This window comes from Talpa occidentalis, unplaced genomic scaffold, assembly GCF_014898055.3.
Source record: "Talpa occidentalis isolate TD23 unplaced genomic scaffold, MPIMG_talOcc4v2.1 talOcc4.5, whole genome shotgun sequence".
In the NCBI taxonomy this organism is placed as follows: Eukaryota; Metazoa; Chordata; class Mammalia; order Eulipotyphla; family Talpidae; genus Talpa; species Talpa occidentalis.
In genome coordinates this window covers 75074627-75096825 of record NW_023604861.1, presented here as the reverse complement: position 1 = coordinate 75096825, position 22199 = coordinate 75074627, and the positions used below count along the sequence as shown (strand labels likewise).

At 41.5% G+C, this 22199-nt stretch overlaps 1 protein-coding gene across 2 annotated transcripts in view; it reads right to left on the bottom strand.

Annotated features, from left to right (window-relative positions):
• COMMD1 (copper metabolism domain containing 1) overlaps nucleotides 1-22124 on the bottom strand; it is a 166645-nt gene extending 144521 nt beyond the window's left edge. Inside the window, exon 1 of one of the 2 annotated variants that reach the window (XM_037527465.2) lies at nucleotides 22057-22124. In XM_037527465.2, coding sequence (XP_037383362.1) covers nucleotides 22057-22116 — 60 coding nt within the window. In that variant the 5' untranslated portion in view covers nucleotides 22117-22124. Of the gene's footprint in view, nucleotides 1-15594; nucleotides 15786-22056 lie in introns of those variants that run through there. The other variant, XM_037527464.2, reaches the window with a different exon arrangement.
• Between the last annotated feature and the right edge of the window lie 75 nt (nucleotides 22125-22199).

Here is a 22199-nt window from a genome sequence, read left to right as displayed (position 1 = left end):
TTGGCTAAGGTCAAGTTTAAAAAGTAATCAAAATACTAATGCAACTTTTCCCAGAACTAAAGGTCATGAGTTCCCAGATAAAAAGTATCCAAATTGGTCCAAATAATGGAATGAAAGTCATAGATCAATGACATTTAAGGAAGTAAAGGATAAAAAGAAAATCCTAGGGCCTCCCTGGTGGCACAAGGGGTTAAGACGCAACCTATGAAGCTATCCGCAGCCACTGCAGCATGAGTTCAATCCCCAGCCAGGGAGCTACCAACATGGCGCAGCAGACCTCTCCTGTCTCGCCCGCTGCTCCCTTCAGCAGTGCATTTCAGTAAATCCGCCTGTTCTGTTCCCTACTCTGTCTCTGGTGAATCCTCTCAACCCGTGCCCCATACCTCTGGACTGTACCCCAGTTCTTGTATGCATAAATAAATATTTTTTTAAGCGTAAAACCAGTGCAAAATGGGAGAACATGAGTGGGAATTGGTGTCTCCCCCACCCCCTCCGGGATCAATCAAATAGTTCATGAGAGTAGAACGAGCTGATTGATGATAAGAACCAAAGCACCTGCAAGGCTTCAGGGCACGCTTCTATTTTTTTAGAGATTTATTTATGCATACAAGAGCTGGGGTACAGGCCAGAGATGTGGGTGGTGAGAGGATTCACCAGAGACAGGGAGGGCAACAGAACAGGCAGATTGACCAAAGTACACGGCTGAGGGGAGCAGCGGGCGAGACAGGAGAGGTCTGCTGCACCATATGAGTAGCAACCTGGCCAGCCGGGGATCAAACTCATGCTGCAGAGGCTGTGGATTGCTTCATGGTGCAGTGCTTAACCCCTTGCGCCACCAGGGAGGCCCTAAATAAATCAATCTTTAAAAAAAAAAAAAAAAGAAAAGAAAATCCTAAAAGCTTCCAGACAGAGAAAAAGACAAGTCACATACAATAAAACAATGCCTTCAAAATTGTGAGTCAACAACCCAGAAATATACTGTCAGTCAACTAGCAATTAATTCTAACAAAAGAAAAAAATATTTTAAGACTTAAAAAGAAAAAAATTGGGGGTGGTATGGTAACACAAATCTGAGGTGTGCACCTATTCCCCTAAATCATTTAGAGTGTTGTTATATAGAAAGGAAGGGAAATGAGGGGAGGAAGAGGGAGGAAGAAAGGGAGGGAGGGGTTGCCACTCATACATCCTCTATTAAAGAACTACCTGAGAACATGCTTCAGGATAGAAGAGACACAGTAAATGAGATGAGCCCTGGTAAGAAAATGGAGCTACCAGTGTACATCTTGTCTGTTCAGGTGATACTTTGTTGTTGTTTTTTTTAAGATTTTTTTATTTATACATACAGGAGCTGGGGTACAGGCCAGAGATGAGGGTGGTAAGAGGATTCACCAGAGACAGAGTGGGGAACAGAACAGGGAGATTGACCAAAGTACACTGCTGAGGGGAGCAGTGGGGCGAGTGAGGAGAGGTCTGCTGTGCCATAGGGGTTGCTCCCTGGCAGGCTCCTTGCTCCAACTCGTGCTGCAGAGGCTGCGGATAGCTTCATAGATTGCATCTTAACCCCCTGTGCCATCAGGGATGCCCTCAGGTGATACTCTGACAGCCAACCTGCCGCCAAAGATCAAGTCAAGAAACTTAAAATGAGATCCCAGAGCAGTTAATCCTTATCCAGAAAAGACATCCTGACTTTAGTCAGCCATAATCATGAGAAACCTTTTCCTTGAAATCAGGGGTAGACAACTAAGGTAATTTCTGTGCTGCTTCTATCTTTTCCTTTCAGTCCATTATACCTAATACATAGGTCATCTTTTTTTCCCTCTTCTTCTCTTTCTTTGTTCATGTTGTAGAATGAGCTAAGAACTACTATGAACTGTGTATAATTTACTTAAGTTGGCCTACAGAACTCTCTAGTTATCTTTTCAAAATACCTGCAATCATTAGCCTAGCATTTTTATTTCCAGGATCTATATAGCCCACAAGAGCAAGGACTAAAGCTGTGATGTTTACTGCTGTATCCCAAACACAGTGCATGGCATGTAATTAATATGCTTAATAAAGATCTATGGGAGGAATAAAGGCACAAAAATATTAATTCTGGCTATTGAAGCAGATGTATTGTGTGTGTTCTCATGTCTCAAACTTATTCATTTAATGAAGTTAAATAATGCTTATAATAAAAATTAACAAGGAAGAACATACAAGTATTTAAATGTTTACAAAACAGAAAAATTAAATTAAGTCCAGCATCCTCCAGACATACCTCTACTATAAGATATACAAAACTATTATTACCACGGGTTTTTCCTTTCCAGTCAATCTAATTCTTAAACAAATTACACATTTTCATAGCTTCAAGAGGAGAGACAGGACCAAGTATTTAAAATACAAATAATTTTTATAGTCTTTTACTATTATAAATCTCAATATTATGTTACCAATGTTATTTTCTTACATAAATTTAAACCAGTTTTTTGCAATAGTTTTTACTTAATTTAAAAGCTACTAACATTAAATTTTATATTATATTTAAAAAGATAAAATTTTACATCCTATGAATATGGAAAAAATCCAAATTCTAATTCTAATCTATGTCTAAGAACACATTAATAGTTTGCTGCAAAGGGCCTTCCCTGGTGGCACAGCGGGTGAGTGCTGGGCTGCGAAGCTGCCCGCAGCCTCTGCAGCGCCAGTTCGATCCCCGGCCGCCGGGCGAGGGTCCCACATGGCGCGCAGACCTCTCCTGCTGCCCGCTGCTCCCCTCAGCAGCGTACTTCGGTCCTTCTGCTCTGTTCTGTTCCCCGCTCTGGCTCTGGTGAATTCTCTCAACCTCCCACGCTTCTGACTGTACCCAGTGCTTGTGTAAATAAATAAATAAATCTTAAAGAAAAAAAATTAAAAGTGATCAATAAAAAAAAAATAGTTTGCTGCAAAGGCTCATATAGTACTTTAGACTTTGAAGGCTACAGGATCTCTGTCATAATGACTCAACTCTTTACTTTATCATGAAAGCAGCCATAGACAAGATGTAAATGAATGAGTATATGGTCAAGTTCCAATGAGACTTTATGTCTAAAAACAGATAGCAGGCCAGATTCATCCCTTGGGCAAATACGTTGATACTTGTTTATAGTATTACACCTTTTGGTTTGATGTAAAGCCATGGCTATATGGGGTAGTTGAAAGCAGAAGAATAAGGAGATCTGAGGTACGTTTTAAAAAACATAACTTATTCTTTTGTCAATTATAGCTCAGTAAAGTCGAGGGGAAGAGGGGGGAGGCTCACTGGTAGTTGTGCTGAAAATAGGCTGTAGGAGACTGGAGTGAAATAAGACCAATCCATAAGTTACTGCATGTGTTACCAGACTTCTAAAATGGGATCTAAAATTATTTTAAGTCAAATTATAGAGGGAAAGAGAAACAGATAAATTAACTTTTGACTGACAGAACTGACTACAACAGAACAAAAGACAAAAATGCAAATTTTCATTAAAATTTTGTCTAATATGAAATTTCAGTGAGGGAAATTAAAAATTCATCACCAAACAAAGAGGAGTAATGAATACAAAAAAACAAGTGTAGAAAATTCTCTAGTAAATTGGAATCAAGGATCACACTCCCAGAGTCAACCGCAGGAACAAGATATAGAGAGTATACAAAAGCATATGAAGCTGAAATTACAAATGTGAGCAAAAAAATTAGAACAATGGCAGAGTATTTATACAACAAGTCATCTCCCTAACTAAACATGTTACAGGGCAGGGAGAGGTGCTCCCTGCTCAGCTCCAAACTCCCTTGGGTGGGGCAGGGAACCTGGAATCTCCCCCTTTCCTGGGGACCACACTGTTACAAACACACCACTCTAAGTTCATTTATTTCATTGGTCAGTGGAAAGTATCAAAGTAAAACTTAAGTAACTGAAAGGTCAGTTTCATGTATCTACAAATAGATGAAAGTTTTACCCTTCTGTGAAAAACACCAAAACTAGAAAAGCTCTTCATATCAAAAAAAAAAAAAAAAAAAAAACAAGCAACAACAAATGTTGGTGAGGATTTGGTGAAAAAGGAACTCTCCTACATTGCTGTTGGGAATGCAAACTGGTCCAACTACTATGGAAAGCTGTCTGGAGGTTCCCCAGTCTACTGAAAATGGAGCTACCAAGCCCAGAGAGGGAACAAGCACCCACGGCCAGGGCAGACTGGGCGCAGAGGGGAGGGTGTCCCTGCATCGCCATTTTAAAACAGGGACCTTTCTTCAGTAAAGACTGCTTGAAACTGGCAAAAGGCTCCCGGAGGAGCCAGGCGTGAGCTGGGAAGTTTGCCCACGCCAGTGCCCTTCTGGCCAGCAGTCTGAGCCCAGAGGGGGAGTGGGCACCCAGGGCCTGGGCAGACCGGGCACTCAGGAGAGTGCCTCTCCATATCGCCATTTTAGAACAAGGAGCTTTCTTCAGTAAAACTGCTTGAAACTGGCAGAAGGTTCCCTGTGCAGTCAGAAGAGAGCTGAAGGCCCCCACAAGCCTGGTCCCGCCTGGCAGGAAGTTGGAGTCCAGAGGGGGATCCAGTGATTTGGAACCCAGAGTGCAATCCAGCTGCCCCACCTCCAGGGAAGTTTGTGGGACTTCAAGACACACCTTTGTAATTAAACACAGAAGGAGGAAGTATTCTGTGACAGCGACAATTAACATACTCACAGTACCACTGCCTCACTAGACTTCTGGCACAACAGTATTTGACTCATTTACACCGCCAGTTTCCAAACCCCACAAAGAACACACCAACAAGATGCCGGCCAGTATCAGCAACACAGTGTCCCAATGCATACGGCAAATTAGAAAACAGGCAGTAGGGAGTAGAAAAATTACATACAACCCAGCAACTACTGAGGAAAAAGGCACACCACAAAGAGAAAACCACCCACCAGAATGCAACGACAGTAACTTGGAAGAACTTCTGAGCCTTTTAGAAAGAGAATTTAAAATTGCAGTGATTAAAAAACTGACAGAAGTCATAAGGGAAAACAATGGTAAGGGAAAAATAATCAACGATCAGAAGAATGAAATTGAGTCCCTAAAGAGGGAAGTAAAAGAAATGCAGGAGATCAAAGAATTCATGGAGGCGCTAAAGAACTCTGGGAAAAGCAATGAAAGCAGAATAGATGAAATGGAAGAACGAATAAGTACTCTTGAAAACACAGAAATAAAAAGAACCAAAACAGAAAAGGAAAGAGAAGTACGAAGGAAAAAGACCGAAGAAAGACTTCGGGAACTCTCTGACTCCATGAGGAAAAGAAATATAAGAGTTATAGGAATCCCAGAAGGAGAGGACAGAGATGTAGGAACAGAGAAAATATTCAAGGAAATAATTGAAGAGAACTTCCCAAACATGAAGAAGGAGCTGAAAATAGACATATAAGAAGCAAGAAGAACACCAAACTTCCATGACAAAAGGAAAAATACAGCAAGACACATAATAGTAAAGCTCCCAAGAATCCAAGACAAGGAAAAAATAATGAAGTTGACAAGAGGGAAGAAACAAATAAAATTCAAAGGAAAACCTATCAGACTGACATCAGACTTCTCCAAAGAAACACTACGGGCAAGGAGAGAATGGAGGGACATAGTCAACAGACTCCAAGAAAACAGATGCCAACCAAGAATACTCTATCCCACAAAGCTCTCCTTCCTCTATGAAGAAAGAATAAGGACCTTCCCAGACAAACAGAAACTCTGGAATTTCATTACGACTAAACCCCCACTCCAAAAAATACTACAAGGAGTCCTAAAGCCAGAACCTCAGAGGGACAAATAACAACGAAAGAAGGCCAAATTAAAAAAAGTTATTAAAAGAATAAATAAAATCAAAGGAAAGACAAACACAATGGCAAATACAGATGCTAACATATCAATATTAACTCTAAATGTAAATGGACTAAACTCTTCAATAAAAAGACACAGAGTCGCTGGCTGGATTAAGAGACAAAACCCAACCTTTTGCTATCTGCAGGAAACACATTTAGCTACAAAAGATAGAAATAGACTCAAAGTTAAATGATGGAAAACAATCCTACAAGCAAATGGACCAAAAAAGAAAGCAGGAACAGCTATACTTACGTCAGATAAAACAGATTTCAAACTGAAAAAGATAAAAAGAGACCCCAACGGTCACTACATTATGATCAAGGGGACAATACTTTAAGAAGAAATAACACTCATTGACATATACTTACCAAACAAAGGAGCACCAAAATATATCAGACAACTATTGTCATCTTTGAAAACAGACATCAGAGAAAACACATACCTAGTGGGAGACTTTAAAACACCACTATCAACAATGAATAGATCAACGAGACAAAAAATAAGTAAAGACACTAAAGCTCTAAATAAGGATCTAGAGAGCTTGGGCTTAACAGACATCTATAGAACACTAAACCCAAAAAACAGAGTACACATTTTTCTCAAGTGCACACGGATCATTCTCCAGGATCGATCACATACTGGGACACAAGACAAACATCAACAGATACACCAAGATTGAAATCATACCAACCATCTTTTCTAACCATGAAGGCATCAAACTAGAAATAAACCATAAAAAGAAGGCAAGGAATCTCCTACCTCATGGAGATTGAAAACTACCCTACTGGAAGACCACTGGACTAACGAGGAGATCAAAGAAGAAATTAAAAATTCTTTGAATTGAATGACAAGGAGAATGCCAATTTCCTAAATGTATGGGATGCAGTAAAAGCAGTAATAAGAGGAAAATATATAGCAATAGAGGCTCACATCAAGAAACAAGAAAGAACTCAAAGAAACAACCTAATCTCGAAGCTCAAAGATCTAGAAAAAGAAGAACAAAAAAACCCCAAAAGCAGTAGAAGAAAAGAAATAATAAAAACCAAAGCAGAAATAAATGAAATCAAAACTAAAAAAACAATCAAAAAGATCAATGAAAATAAGAGCTGGTTCTTTGAAAAAATAAATAAAATAGACAAACCCCTAGCCAGGCTCACAACGGAAAAAAAGGGAGAAAGCACAAATAAACAGGATCATAAATGAAAGAGGAGAAATCACAACGGACACAGCAGAAATCAAAAGAATAATCAGTAACTACGATGAACAGTTATATGGAAACAAGTTCAACAATCTAGAGGAGATGGACAAATTCCTACAACTCTACAATCACCCAAAGCTAGATAAAGAAATAGAACACCTAAACAGACCAATTACAAGCAGCAAAATTGAAATGGTAATCAAAAACCTTCCCAAAAACAAAAGCCCAGGACCTGATGGATTCACAAATGAATTCTACCAAACATTCAGAAATGAATTAGTGCCTATCCTTCACAAACTCTTCCAAAAAATTGAGAAGGAAGGGATAATACCAAACACGTTCTATGAAGCCAACATTACACTAATACCACAACCGAACAAGGACAACACAAAAAAGGAAAACTACGGGCCAATCTCCCTAATGAACACTGATGCAAAAATCCTCAATAAAATTTTAGTTATGAGATCCAACAATGTATCCATAAGATAATTCACCACGTCCAAGTAGGATTCATGCCAGGGACACAAGAATGGTTCAACATCCGAAAATCAATCACTGTTATCCAACACATCAACAAAAAGAAATATAAAAACCATATGATAATATCAATAGATGCCAAGAAAGCTTTTGACAAAGTGCAACACCATTTCGTGATAAAAGCCCTTGGGATAAAAGTTCCTTGGGGTACAAGGAACATACCTCAACATCATAAAGGCCATATATGACAAGCCAACAACCAGTATCATTCTCAATGGTGAAAAGCTGAAAGCATTTCCACTAAGATCTGGAACAAGACAAGGATGTCCACTCTCACCACTGCTTTTCAATATAATACTGGAAGTCCTAGCCACAGCAATAAGACAAGAGAAAGACATACAAGGAATCCAAATAGGAAAAGAAGAAGTCAAACTATCACTATTTGCAGATGATATGATAATATACATAGAGAACCCCAAAAACTGCACAGAAAAACTAATTAAACTCATCAATCAGTTCAGTAAAGTGTCAGGATACATAATCAACATGCAAAAGTCAGTAGCCTTCCTACACACAAACAATAAATCTGAAGAAGAAATCAAAAAAACCATCTCTTTTATTATCAAAACAAAAAAAATCATATACTTGGGAATAAATCTAACAAAAGAGGTAAAGGACCTATACAAAGAAAACTATAAAACACTGTCAAAAGAAATAGAAGAAGACACAAAGAAATGGAAAGACATCCCCTGCTCATGGATTGGAAGAATAAACATTATTAAAATGGCCATCCTACCAAAAGCAATATACAGATTCAATGCTATTCCAATAAAAATTTCAATGTCATTCTTCAAAGAAATAGAACAATTATTGATGAAATTCATATGGAATCACCAAAAACCCCGAATAGCCAAAGCTCTCCTGAAAAAAAAAGAAGGGAATGGAGGCATCACACGCCCAGATTTCAAACTATACTACAAAGCCATAATCATCAAAACTGCATGGTATTGGAACAAGAACAGACACAAAGACCAATGGAATCGAATAGAAAATCCAGAAATAAACCCACAGATCGATGGTCAACTAATCTTTGACAAAGGAGCAAAGACTATGATTGGAGCAAAGAAAGTTTGTTCAATAAATGGTGCTGGGAAAACTGGGTCGCTACATGCAAAAGAATGAAGCTTGACTACTTACTACCTCACACCATACACAAAAACCAACTCAAAATGGATTAAAGAACTAGACATAAGACCTGAAACCATAAAATACATAGAATGAAATATAGGCGAAACACTACATGATATGCACATCAAAGATATCTTTACAGACACATCACCCAAAGCAGTGATAGTGAAGGCAAAGATCAACAGCTGGGACTACATCAAAATAAAGAGCTTCTGCACAGCAAGAGACAATAACCCAAACAAAGAGAAACCCCACCAACTGGGAGAACATTTTTGCAACCATCACTAATGATAAAGGACTGATCACAAAAATCTACGAAGAGCTGATGAGACTCAACAAAAACAAAGTAAATAATCCAGTCAAAAAATGGGCAGAAGAACTAAAAAGAAACTTCTCTAAAGAGGAAATGCAAATGGCCAACAGGCATATGAAAAAATGTTCAACATCACTTGTCATCAGGGAAATGCAAATCAAAACTGCAATGAGATACCATCTTACACCAGTGAGAATGGCACATATTAAAAAAACTAGCAACAGGGCCTCCCCGGTGGCGCAGCGGTTGAGCGCTGGGTTGCGAAGCTGCCTGCAGCCTCTGTGGCACCGGTTGGATCCCTGGCTGCTCTCTGGCCACTGGAGGAGGGTCCCACATGGCATGCAGACCTCTCCTGCCGCCCGCTGCTCCCCTCAGCAGTATACTTCGGTCCTTCAGCCTGCTCTGCTCCCCACTCTGGCTCTGGTGAATTCTCTCACCCTCCCGCGCTTCTGACTGTACCCAGTGCTTATATAAATAAATAAATAAATAAATATAAATCAATAAAAAATAAAAAAACTAGCAACAACAAATGTTGCCGAGGTTGTGGAGAAAAAGGAACTCTCCTGCACTGTTGGTGGGAGTGCAAACTGGCCGAACCACTATGGAGAGCTGTGTGGAGATTTCTGGACCTACTAAACATAGAGCTTCCATATGATCCAGCAATTCCACTCCTAGCTATTTACCCAGAGGACACAGAGACATCAATTCCAAAGAGCACCTGTTCCCCTATGTTTATAGCAGCACTATTTACAATAGTTAAGCTTTGGAAACAACCCAAATGCCCAAAAATAGATGACTGGATGAAGAAGATGTGGTACATATACACCATGGAATATTACTCAGCATTCAAAAAAGATAAACACATGGAATTTTGCAGAAACATGGATGGTGGTGGAAGGGATCATGTTCAGCGAAATAAGCCAGAAAGAAAAAGAAAAATACCGGATGGTCTCACTCATAGCAGGAATCTAGAAAACTTGAATAAGGGACCAGGAAAAAGAATAACTACAAGAAAGTAAAAATCAAAATCAACAAACAACTATGAACCAGAGACACTCTATGGGCATTGGGGGGTGGGGAAAGGAGGGTTTGGGGTCAAAATAAGGGCATTGCAATTGTATGGGGAATATAAAAATAATTTTTTTTTAAAATGGGGAAAATAAATAAATATGTGCTTGCATCAAAAATAAAAAAATGAATGAATGAATAAATAAAAAATAAAAATGGAGCTACCATACGACCCCACAATTTCACTGCTAGGGATCTACCCAAAGGACACAAAAATATTGATTCAAAAGAGCACCTGCACCCCTATGTTTATAGCAGCTCTATTTACAATAGCTAAGCTTTGGAAACAGCCCAAATGCCCAAAAATAGATGACTGGATCAAGAAGATGTGGTACATATACACCATGGAATATTACTCAGCATTCAAAAAAGATAAAAACATGCAATTTGCAGCAACATGGATGGCGCTGGAAGGGATCATGCTCAGTGAAATAAGCCAGAAAGAAAAAGAAAAATACCGGATGGTCTCACTCATAGCAGGAATCTAGAAAACTTAAATAAGGGACCAGGGAAATGAATAACTATAAGAAAGTGAAAATCAAAATCAACAAAAAACTATGAACTAGAGACACTTTTTGGGGAGTGGGGGGCGGGAGGGGAGGGATTGGGTCAGAATGGGGGGGTTGCAAATGTATGGGGGATATAAAAATAAAATTTATTGGGCCTCCCCGGTGGCGCAGCGGTTGAGTGCTGGGTTGCGAAGCTGCCCACAGCCTCTGCAGAGCCAGTTCGATCCCTGGCTGCTCCCCGGCCACCGGAGGAGGGTCCCACATGGTGCGCAGACCTCTCCTGCCGCCCGCTGCTCCCCTCAGCAGTGTACTTCGGTCCTTCTGCCTGCTCTGCTCCCCGCTCTGGCTCTGGTGAATTCTCTCACCCTCCCGCGCTTCTGACTGTACCCAGTGCTTGTATAAATAAATAAAAATAAATCTTAAAAAAAAAAAAAAAAAGAAAGAAAAAATGCTACTATATATTGAATTATCTAAAATAAATAAATAAATAAAACTTATTATAAAAAAAAAAAAGAACACCTGTACACCAATGTTTATTGTAGCACTATTTACAATAGGTAAAACCTGGAAACAACCCAAATGCCAAAAAATAGATGACTGGATCAAGAAGATGTGGTATATATACACAATGGAATATTATTCAGCAATCAAAAAAGATAAACTGATGCCATTCACAGAAACATGGATGGAGCTAGAAGGAATTATACTCAGTGAAATAAGCCAGAAAGAAAAAGAAAAATATTGGAGGGTTTCGCTTATAGCAGGAATATAGGGAAACCAAATGAGACATCGTGTAAAAAAAAGTAACAGTACAAAACACAACAAAGCAAACACAGACAATTACAAATCAGAGACATATTGCAGAGGAGGAGGAGGGAGAAGGATCAGAGGAAGGGAGGGAGGAGAGCAGGAGACTGTGGTGATGGTGCACAGGTGCCTTGGGGAAGGAAAATCTATGGACACTCAACCTGAGGGGGCGGGGGGAAGTAAATATTGTTTAAAAAAAAATTAAAATTTTAAAAAAAAAACCTAAAAAAGCTCCAACCAAGCAGGGTTGTAGAGTTTCATTCCAAGTGGAAAACAAGGACCAGTACAAATGCCAGCTGTCAGTACATCACACCTAGGCAAACAGTGTGAAGGTTACAGGGAAAGGTTACAGCTTAAGAGAGCACCTGAACCTGAAACACAGGCTGTGAATGAATGCACACAGCTAGCAATAAGGAGCCTGTTAATATGTGTACCAGTGCCTAATCCCTGCTGGAAGTTACACACCCCTTCCTATTCCTCCTGCCCACTATACCTCTTCATTTTCACTTTCCTCATAGAACTAGATGTTTTTTAAGATTTATTTATTTATACATACAAGAACTAGGGTACAGTCCAGGGGTGCAGGGAGCGCAGGGGTGGTGAGAGGATCCACCAGAGACAGAGTAGGGAACAGAACAGGCAGACTGACTGAAACACACTGCTGAGGGGAGCAGCGGGCAAGTCAGGAGAGGTCTGCTGCACCACATGGGTCACCTCCCTGGCCAGGGATCAAACTCCTGATGCAGTGGCTGCCGGCTAGCTTCATAGTGCTTCGTCTTAACCCCTTGCATCACTAGGGAGGCCCTTAGAATGCTGCATTTTTTTTCTTTAGTACTTTCCTCACTGCTTTTCTTCTAAACTGCATGTTGAATTAAAGACTGTGAGACTCCACAAAGATAAATGAAAAAACCTTTTTGACCTCTATTCTCATCTATATGTAAAAATGCTCCTGTCCACCTTATACTCATTAGAATGGTAACTAAAGAACACAGAAAATAACAAGGATTGACTAGAATGTGAAGAAGTTGAAACACTATGCACAGTTAGTAAGAATACTAGTGGAAAACAGTATGATGGTTCCTCAAAAAATTAAAAACATTGTTGAAAAAAGTAAAAATAGCAGGAAAAAAGTAAAAATTATCCAGTAATTCCACAAAGAACTAAAAGCAGGATATCAAAGAGGTATCTGTATATTCATGCTGATAGCAACATAATTCACAATACGTAAAGCATGGAAACAAAACAAGTGTCCAATGACAGATAACCAGTTAAGCCAAATGGGGCATATACATACAATGGGATACCATTCAGCTTTAAAAAAGAAGGAATTTCTGATATAATTATACAACAATATGCATGAACCTTGAAGACATTATGCTGAGTAAAATAAGTCAGTCACAGAACCACAAACACTTTATGAATCTACTTATATGAGATACTTAAAGTAGTCCAAATCATAGACACAGAATGATGGTGCTTGGGGGTGGGGGCAAGGCAAGTTATGGGGACTTTCTGTATAATGGGTAGAGTTTCAGTTGTATAAGATGAAGATTTTAGGTAAGGATGGTGGTGAGGACAAATACACAACATTATGAATGTGTTAAATACCACTAAACTGTACATGTTTAAATGGTTCAGATGACAAATTTTATACTTTCTATATTTTACCACAATAAAAAAAAATCTTAAGAGACCCTATTTAAGAGCAGGAATAGGGCCTCCGTGGTGGCGCAAAGGGTGGCGCAGTACTATTAAGCTATCAGCAGCCACTGCAGCACTGAGTTCAATCCCCCACCAGGGAGGTGACACACAGTGTTCTCCTCTCCCGTCTCACCCACTGCTCCCCTCAGCAGTGTATTTCAGGACATCTGCCTGTTCTGCTCCCCACTCTGTCTCTGGTGAATCCTCTCACACAAACACCCCCTCTCCAGGCATCTCTGGCCTGCACCCCAGCTCTTGTATGCATAAATATCTCTTTAAAAAAAAAGGAACAGGAATAAAGATTAGTAGAAATAAAAGGTTTTACTTTTTCTTGACTCCTTCACCAGTACTCTGTATTGGGTGCTGCCAAGCAATGGTCAAATTCAACTATTCACCATTTACCAAACCTGCTCTACATTCTCCTGTCTCACCCCCACTAATTTTTTAACCTATGTGGATGTCCCTCACTTCAGTCTAAAACAATCTAAACTTTCCCTAGGAGCAGCAAAAAATTGGCATTTCCAAGACCCCTGCCAGAAAGAAACAATACCTCTTTTTTGCAGCTTTCTCAGACCTCTGTTTCCAAATACTATAGCACACTTGCACCATACTCTTTTATTGCAGATGATGACTTTTCTCAGTTCAAGGACTTATGTTTAAAAATCATGTTTGGTTTTTATAATTCCATAAGAATTCAGAGATGACTACTCCTCAGAGTTGCTTATAAGGTAAATAAAGACTGGAATTAGATGTCATCTTGAGCCACAGTTTCAATCCTTTCTTTCTCCCTTGGAACCTCAGACCAACTGGCTGTGTAGAGGCTGTGTTTCTAGATACCCTCAAATATTCTATTTTCCTCCCAACACTACAAGAGCAATGTTGAAATTTCAACATTGACTTTAATTAAAGTGATTTCAGGGGCCTCCCTGTTGGCGCAAGGGGTTAAGTACCGCACTATGAAGCAATCCACAGGCTCTGCAGCACAAGTTCGATCCCCGGCCCACCAGAGAGAAACCTACATGGAGAAGCAGAACTCTCCTGTCTCACCTGCTGCTCCCCTCAGCAGTGTATTTGTGTGGGTCTACCTGTTCTGTTCCCCATTCTGCCTCTGGTGAATCCTCTCACCCACCACATCTCTGGCCTGTGCCCCAGCTTTTGTATGCATAAATAAATAAATCTTTTTTTAGAAAAAAGTGATTTCAAACTAACAGCTTAGACTCCCTATGCCTATTTCCTTATATGTCCCCATGTAAAGTTTTTGCAAAAGAAAAAAAAATTAGTACAATGTAGGGTCTCTCTGGTGTTGCAAGGATTAATGACACAATCCTATCATGCAATTGCCAGGGAGTTCAATCCCCAGCCAGGGAGCTACATGGCGCAGCTGACCTCTCCTGTTTCACCCACATGGCGAAGCTAACCCACATGGCGCAGCTGACCTCTCCTGTTTCACCCCACTGCTCCCCTTAGCAGTGTATTTCTGCCTGTTCTGCTCCCCACTCTGTCCCGGTGAATCCTCTCACCCCACACACCTCTGGCCTGAACCCCAGTTCTTGTATGTATAAACAAATCCTTAAAAGAAAAAAATTAGTACAGTATAAAAGATCTAGTAGAATTCCTTTGACACAGGAAGACCACAAAATTGATCATTAGTTTTACAGTCTCTCTCTAGAGTACACTTTGGCACTAGATTCATTCCTATAACTACTTCTTAGTCTAAACCAGTGTTGCTCGATATGGTAGCCTCCATTCACATGTGATCAATGAGCACTTGAAATTTGGCGAGTCCAAACTGATATGTGCTATAGGTGTTATTACACATCAAATTTCAAAGATCCAGTAAAAAAAAAAAATCAAATATCTAATTAATGCTTTGTGTACTAATTACATGTTAGGAGATAACACTTTGCATACACTGGGTTAAAATTGAATTAATTTCACCTTTTTTTTAGTGTGGCACTAGAAATTTTATGTTTGGTTCTCACCACATTTCTGTGGGCCAGAGTGGCCTATATTTTGACTTAAGATATATTTGACAAGGGTCTCGCCGGCTAATCCACCGGCATCCGCGGGCATACATGCAATGGCTCACTTTTAACACGCCCCACTTTGATGACCCCGGAAAGCATCTGACTTTAATTTTGAAAGTACGGAACACGCAGACCTACCGAGACACATCCAAGCGGTTACCTACATAACAACAGAGAAATGTCTTGAGAACAAAATCGGGTCCTCTCCCATGAGGGTCGGTTACCAACACAGGGGGACCGGGAGCTTAAGAGGAAGGAGTCACCCTTAAGAAAGTGAGAAGGTGGGGGAAAGGAAGAGGCGGCCGAGCAAGCACCCCAGATCTAAAGGAGCAGAATGTGGAGCCCCTGGAAAAGAGGTGTGTGTTAGGAAAGTGGCCTCAGTTTCTAGTGACAGGAGTCTGAAAGTGCAAGGAAAGTGTTGGGTTCCAGCGAGGATGCAGGAAGAGAGGTACCTTAAGAATCCCCCTCATCTTCGCCAGAAAGGGTCGGAATTCCTCGAGTGGAACTTCCGGATAGAGCTGGCTCCTCAGCAGCTCCTCCGTGATGCCCGCGTGCCCGTGGAAAGCGTCCTGGGCCAAGCCGCTTAGCAGCCCGCTCAAAGACTTGCAGCCCTCGAGCTCGCCCGCCATGGTCAGCGAGGCTCCGCCCCCAACAGCTGAGCGTGGCCCGGCCACGGCGGCCGAGATGGGCCTAAACAGCTTGAAAAAAGGCGCGCAGGAAAAATGGGAGCGGATTCCATCAGGGATCGGGGTTGGCAACGCCCAGGTTTGCATTGCAAAACCCATTCCTTTAGGTTGCCACCATAGAAGTAGCCATCCAGTTCCAGGCAATTGGCTTCCGCCAAATTCCTTCATCACCCTAGACCCACTCAAAGTAAAGATCATTTGGTGGAAATGGTTTGGGATGGGGTAGCATCCTTATAAGAGTGGGAGTTTACTTCTGCATCTTCCACTCAGATCTAATCTCTGCCTAATTCATACCCATGCATAGTTTGTCCAAGAAAATTTAACAATCCGCGGTTTGCTGGATTGTTAATTGTCTTGATAGATGCATACAAGAACTGGGGTACACGCCAGAAGTGGGGGGGGGGGCGGGGTGAGAGTGTTATAGGACAGGGAGAGGGTCAGCCCAAGCCCCGCAAACCTGCCTATTCTAAATGGGTTCTGCCATCCGCCGCATCAACACAAAACATAGGAGACTTTAATGGGAAGGAACTTTAATAAAACTAGGAAACAATACAGGTAAGGCAAAGAGTCTAGTTTCTAAATGAAGCACCCAAAGTTACCCGTCCCCTCGTGGGTAAAAGTCCATCCAAATGGGATTGGCCCAGAGCAAGGCCCCAAAGCCTGCTACAAGTCTAAAGCATCTTCCAGTGGGGACCCACAGAAAAGGGTCACAAACAACTGGACAAGCCCGGAAGGAAAAGAGCAAAATCAACATCAAGATAAAAGCTGCCATTGTCACCTCCCCATGGGTCTCACCCACATCTGTGTCACCTAGTCCACGACCCAAAGACAAGCGCAGTTTCTTCACGTGTCTCTAGGCTCCATGTGCCTCCTCCAGGTCTCCTGGCTCCATGCTGCTTCCTTCCTCAGTCTCTTCTGCAGCTTCTCCTCTTCCTGCTCAGCTCCACCCTCCCTTGGGTGGGGCAGGGAACCTCCCCCTTTCCTGGGGACCACCCTGTTACACACCTACTTTACTCTCCTGAAATGAAATGTGCAGATAACTTCCTATCCATAAAAATTGCAAAAAAAACATTCTATTATTCATTCATTAAAAGGAATGAGGTATTGATATATGTTACATGAACGAAACTTAGAAACATGCTAAGTGAAATGAAACACAATATTTCAGATATTGTACCATCCCATTTATATTAAATGTCCTGAATAGGCAAATCCATAGAAACAGGAAGCAGTAGATTAATGGTTACCAGGGCCTGGAGGAAAGGGAGAATAGGATTAATGGGTACTAGATTTTTTGGGGATTGATGGAAATATTGTAGTTAGTGGTTGTGGTTGCACAACTTCATGACTATATTAAAACCCACTGAATTGTACATTTTTTTTAAAAAAAAGGCATTTTTTTAAAGATTTATTTTATTTATTTATGCATACAAGAGCTGGGTATAGGCCAGAGGTGCATGGGAGGTTGTGAGAGGATTCACCAGAGACAGCGTGGGGAGCAGAACAGGCTGAATTTTACATTTTGAAAGAAGAAATCTGTTTAAAAATTGATATAATGGGGGCCTCCCTGATGGCACAGGGGTCAAAGTCTCAGTCAAGCTATCGCCAGCCACCACAGCACAAGTTGGATCCCCGGCCAGGGAGCTAACTCACATGGCACAGCAGATCTCTTCTGTTTCACCACTGCTCCCCTCAGCAGTGTATTTCAGTAGATCTGCCTGTTGTGCTCCCTACTCTGCCTCTGGTGAATCTGCTCACCTCCCCAACCCTGATCTCTGGCCTACACCCCAGTTCTTGTACGCATAAATAAACAAATCTTTAAAAAAAAAAAAAAAAAGGTCTGGAAGATTATTCCCCAACATGGCTATAAGTACATGTTTGAGTAATTTAAGATGGTTTTTATTTGCTTCTTTTTGCTTATCTGATTTTTCCAAATGTCTACATTGCACATGTAATACTACTGTAATAAAGTTATCTAATGAAAAGATAAGTTGTATGTACTAAAATCAAAGTTCTTTCAATGTAAAAATTTAAAGAAAATATGTATTCAACATATGTGGAATACTGAGAAAAACTACAACTTACACATAGATTTTTTAAATGCTTTAATAACATTAGATACTTTCAGAATTGATAGAAGTCTCAGATACTTTTCACCCAAAATTGCAACTGTATACCAAATGTAGTCTAAAATGTGTAAGGGTTAACTTATCCATTTTTCTACATCCCTCCCAGTTCTAACAAATCCGAAAACCACTCTCAGTAACTCCAGTTCTAACTAATCCTCACAATAAATTCTTAAAGAGTATTCTTTAAGAAGCAGGGGGAAACACTACACATCACTATCATTGTTTAACTCTTATTTCAATATGCGTGATATCTGGATATATCACTGCCTACCTGCACATTCAGAAAGATCCAAAATACCAAGGTGACAATAAAGAAAAATCATCCCTGTGCCACCAGGGGCTGCTATTGCCAATGCAACTGTTTAAGATTGTTAACAAGTGCAAACAAAATGATCAATGTACAATGCTTTATTTTATTAAATCTCAAAACACAATCTGTTTTGAAGAAAACAAACCTGGGCAAAAGCCTATTTAAAAAATTGTCTAAAGAGAGGCAACGGGTCCTCCCTGGTGCCTTAGGGGTTAAGTCTCATCATTACCACAATGGCCTGAGTTCCATCAGGCCCGGGCACACAACAGACCTTTCCAGTTGGCAGCTGCTCCCCTAGGTATATTTCAGCAGATCTGCCTGTTCTGCTCCTTACTCCACCTCTGGTGAATCCTCTCACCCCCACACACACACCTCTAGTTCTTTTATGCACAAATAAATAAATCTTTAAAGAGAGAGAGGCAATAGCAAAGAACAGACCCTAAAGGAAACCACAATCACCTAACTGACAGTCCTGGTAAATGGATGACCAAGTCATTTTAAGTTCCATTAAGCAACTGGTTACTTCCCTCTATTGAACTACTCCTTGGGCCTCCCTGGTGGCACAAGGGTTCAAGACAAAGCAAGCTCTATCAAGCTATCTCCACCCATTGCAACATGAGTTCCATCCCCAGCCAGGAAGCTGGCACACACATAGCACAGCAGACCTTGCCTATCGTGCCCACTGCTCCCTTCAGCAGTGTATTTCAGTAGATTTGCCTGTTCTGCTCCCCACTCTGTCTCTGGTGAATCCTCTCACCTCCTCCCCACCCCACCCTGCAACTCTGGCCTACACCTCAGTTCTTATTTTTTTTAAGATTTATTTATTTATGCAAGATTTGGGGTGTAGGCTAGGGGTGGAGGGTGAGAGGATTCACCAGAGACAGAGTGGGGACAGAACAGGCAGATTGACTGAAATACATTGCTGAGGGAAGCAGCAGCAGGGAAAGGGGCAGCCCAAACCCCCAAACCTGCCTATTCTATATCGCTGCATTAACACAAAACATGAGACTTTAATGGGAAGGAACTTTAATACAATTAAGAAACAATACAGGAAAGGCAAATGTTGTGCCCAAGATCAGGAGACTCGGCGAGCATAGCCTCCAAGAATCCAAAGACAGCTGATGCAAACACAAAAGGGAGTTTATTTCAGACTCGAGTCCGGGTTCACGGCACCTACCAACGTAGTGGCAGATAGCGAGAGCCCCAAACAAAGGAAGCAGGGGTCTTTTAATAAGGTTAAATTATGCTGGCAGTTACTCATTGGCTACAAGGATGCGTTCTCCAACTTTGCCCGGCTATCATTCTAAGCTGACTGGCCAGGCCGACATAAGGCTCCAACCTGCAGTTCCAATTACAGCAAGTTCGCCCTCACTGGTGACCGGAGAGTGAGGGTGGAGTGAGAGTCGAAACTATCTCTGGAATGCAGTCTTTCCCCAGCAAAACCTAAAATTCTAAAATGGCAGTTACACAAAGCAATGGCTAAGAATACTTATGCTTGGTTCCACAGCAAAGAATCTAGTTTCTAAATCAAGCACCCAAATTTACCCATCCCCTCGTGGGTAAAACTCCATCCAAATGGGATTGGCCCAGAGCAAGGCCCCAAAGCCTGCCACAAGTCTAAAGCATCTTCCAGTGGGGACCCACAGAAAAGGGTCAGAAACAACCAGACAAGCCCAGAAGGAAAAGAGCAAAATCAAAATCAAGATAAAAACTACCATTGTCGGGGCCTCCCCGGTGGCGCAGCGGTTGAGCGCTGGGTTGCGAAGCTGCCCGCGGCCTCTGCGGCCCCGGTTCGATCCCCGGCTGCTCCCCGGCCACCAGAGGAGGGTCCCACATGGCGCGCAGACCTCTCCTGCCGCCCGCTGCTCCCCTCAGCAGTGTACTTCGGTCCTTCTGCCTGCTCTGCTCCCTGCTCTGGCTCTGGTGAATTCTCTCACCCTCCCGCGCTTCTGACTGTACCCAGTGCATGTATAAACAAACAAACAAATGAATAAATAAAAACATGCCTCTATTAAAAAAAAAAAGAGAGAGATAAAAAAAAAACAAACTGCTATTGTCACCTCTCCACAGGTCTCACCCACATCTGCGTCACCCAGTCCACGACCAAAAGACAAGCGCAGTTTCTTCACGTATCTCTAGGCTCCATGCGCCTCCTCCAGGTCTCCTTCTGGCTCCATCCTGCTTCCTTCCTTCCTCAGTCTCCTCTGCAGCTTCTTCTCTCCCTGCTCAGCTCCACCCTCCATTTTGGGTGGAGCAGGAAATCTGGAACCTCCCCCTTTCCTGGGGACCACCCTGTTACAATGTGAGTAGCTCCCTGGCCCGTGGGGATCAAACTCATGCTGCAGTAGCTGTGGATAGCTTCAAGTAGCTTCACTGTGCTGATGTTTAACCCCTTGCACCACCAGGTCTTGTATGCATAAATAAATAAATCTTTTTAAAAAAAAAAAAAAAACTACTGCTTTTGTCTCATGGGCTGCTTGGCCCCAAGGTCCTCCCTGGTGAGGGTTTTTATAAGGTTTTTGACCTCTGAATACATTTAAAAATGTGCACTGAAATAATGTGCAGAAACAAGGGCCCTAAAATTTTGCAATAATCTCTCTCTGCTCCCTATCTGTACTCCACTCTTTTCAATTGTACTTTAATTACCATCTACTCAACCAGCCTCTTAATAGGTAGTAGTTGACAGCTTTGTGCTAGTTATCCTGGTGGGTTCCTGGGGATACAGAAATGAAAAAGATATTCTCTGCCCTAAAACCCTACATTCTGCTAAGGGAAAATGATATATAAGTGATGGGTAGCAGTTAACAAATAATTATGTCTTAACAAATAATTACAGAATGTTTATGGGCTACATAGAAATAATTTGGTCCTTTGAAGCGAAGTCAGCCCCAGAGGTTTAGCAAATGCAGAAACCTATGACGCTTCATCTTCCAGTGCCACTATCCTAAATACATGTAAAAGCTTTTCACTATCACAGAATTAGTACTTTGCTCAAACGATTGTCCTTAAACGTATCTCAATCATCTGTCACATTATGGGTTGCTTAGTAATTTATTTTCTAAGGAATACTGAGTGAACCTCACCTACATAAACTTCCATATCAATATAGCGATAAGAGCCCTGCATTTTAGGACCTCTGAAGTTGTTTCCATATATTGACAGATTTACCTAACATTTCACCTCTTTCATTCTTCTTCAGTTCCCTTACCGACTAAAAAGAAAAAAAGGGGGAAAAATGGCATCTATTTCATAAGATTTTTGTGAGAGTTAAATAGGATAAAATGGGAGCTTTAGCACTGTCCCTAGCACCTCACTGAACAAAAGGATGTATGGTTTTTAAAATGCATAGGCTACCATCAGTGACTGTAATGTAGGAGAAAGGAGTGTAAAATGAGAGGGTTGTACTAAGTAGAAAGGCAGTCCTGATTTGGCAGACAATTACAGTCTCAATATTTTTATGATTCCCTGGTATTTAAACTAAGTATATTCAAACCTCTGCTACTCAGGATCAATCAATATCAGACAACCAACCTCAACACCCAAAGCAAAGGCAAGAAGCCATCATCCCAAACCGCTTTTTTCAAAATTAAGAAAACGGGATAAAATAGAGATCTGTACGGTCTGGGAACAAACGACTCAATCCCACCCAGTGGGCAGTAACCTGGTGCACACAACAAACACCGCGACTACAGGCCCAGCTCGAATTAATCGCGGGGACCTCGGAGGTCAAGAGAGTGGGCATAAGGACATGTAGGTGTCCAAATATCCGCCTTTACAATCGCGGATTACCTTTTCTGCCTCACAAAAGTTTGCCCCACAGCACCCCGGGCCCCTAACGCCGGTCAACATCGCAGGCAAGACCCGAGCTCCCGGGTGCAGCAGCCTCACCGGCGCGCGGCGGGCAGCCTGCAACGTCACGGCAGCGCCGGGCG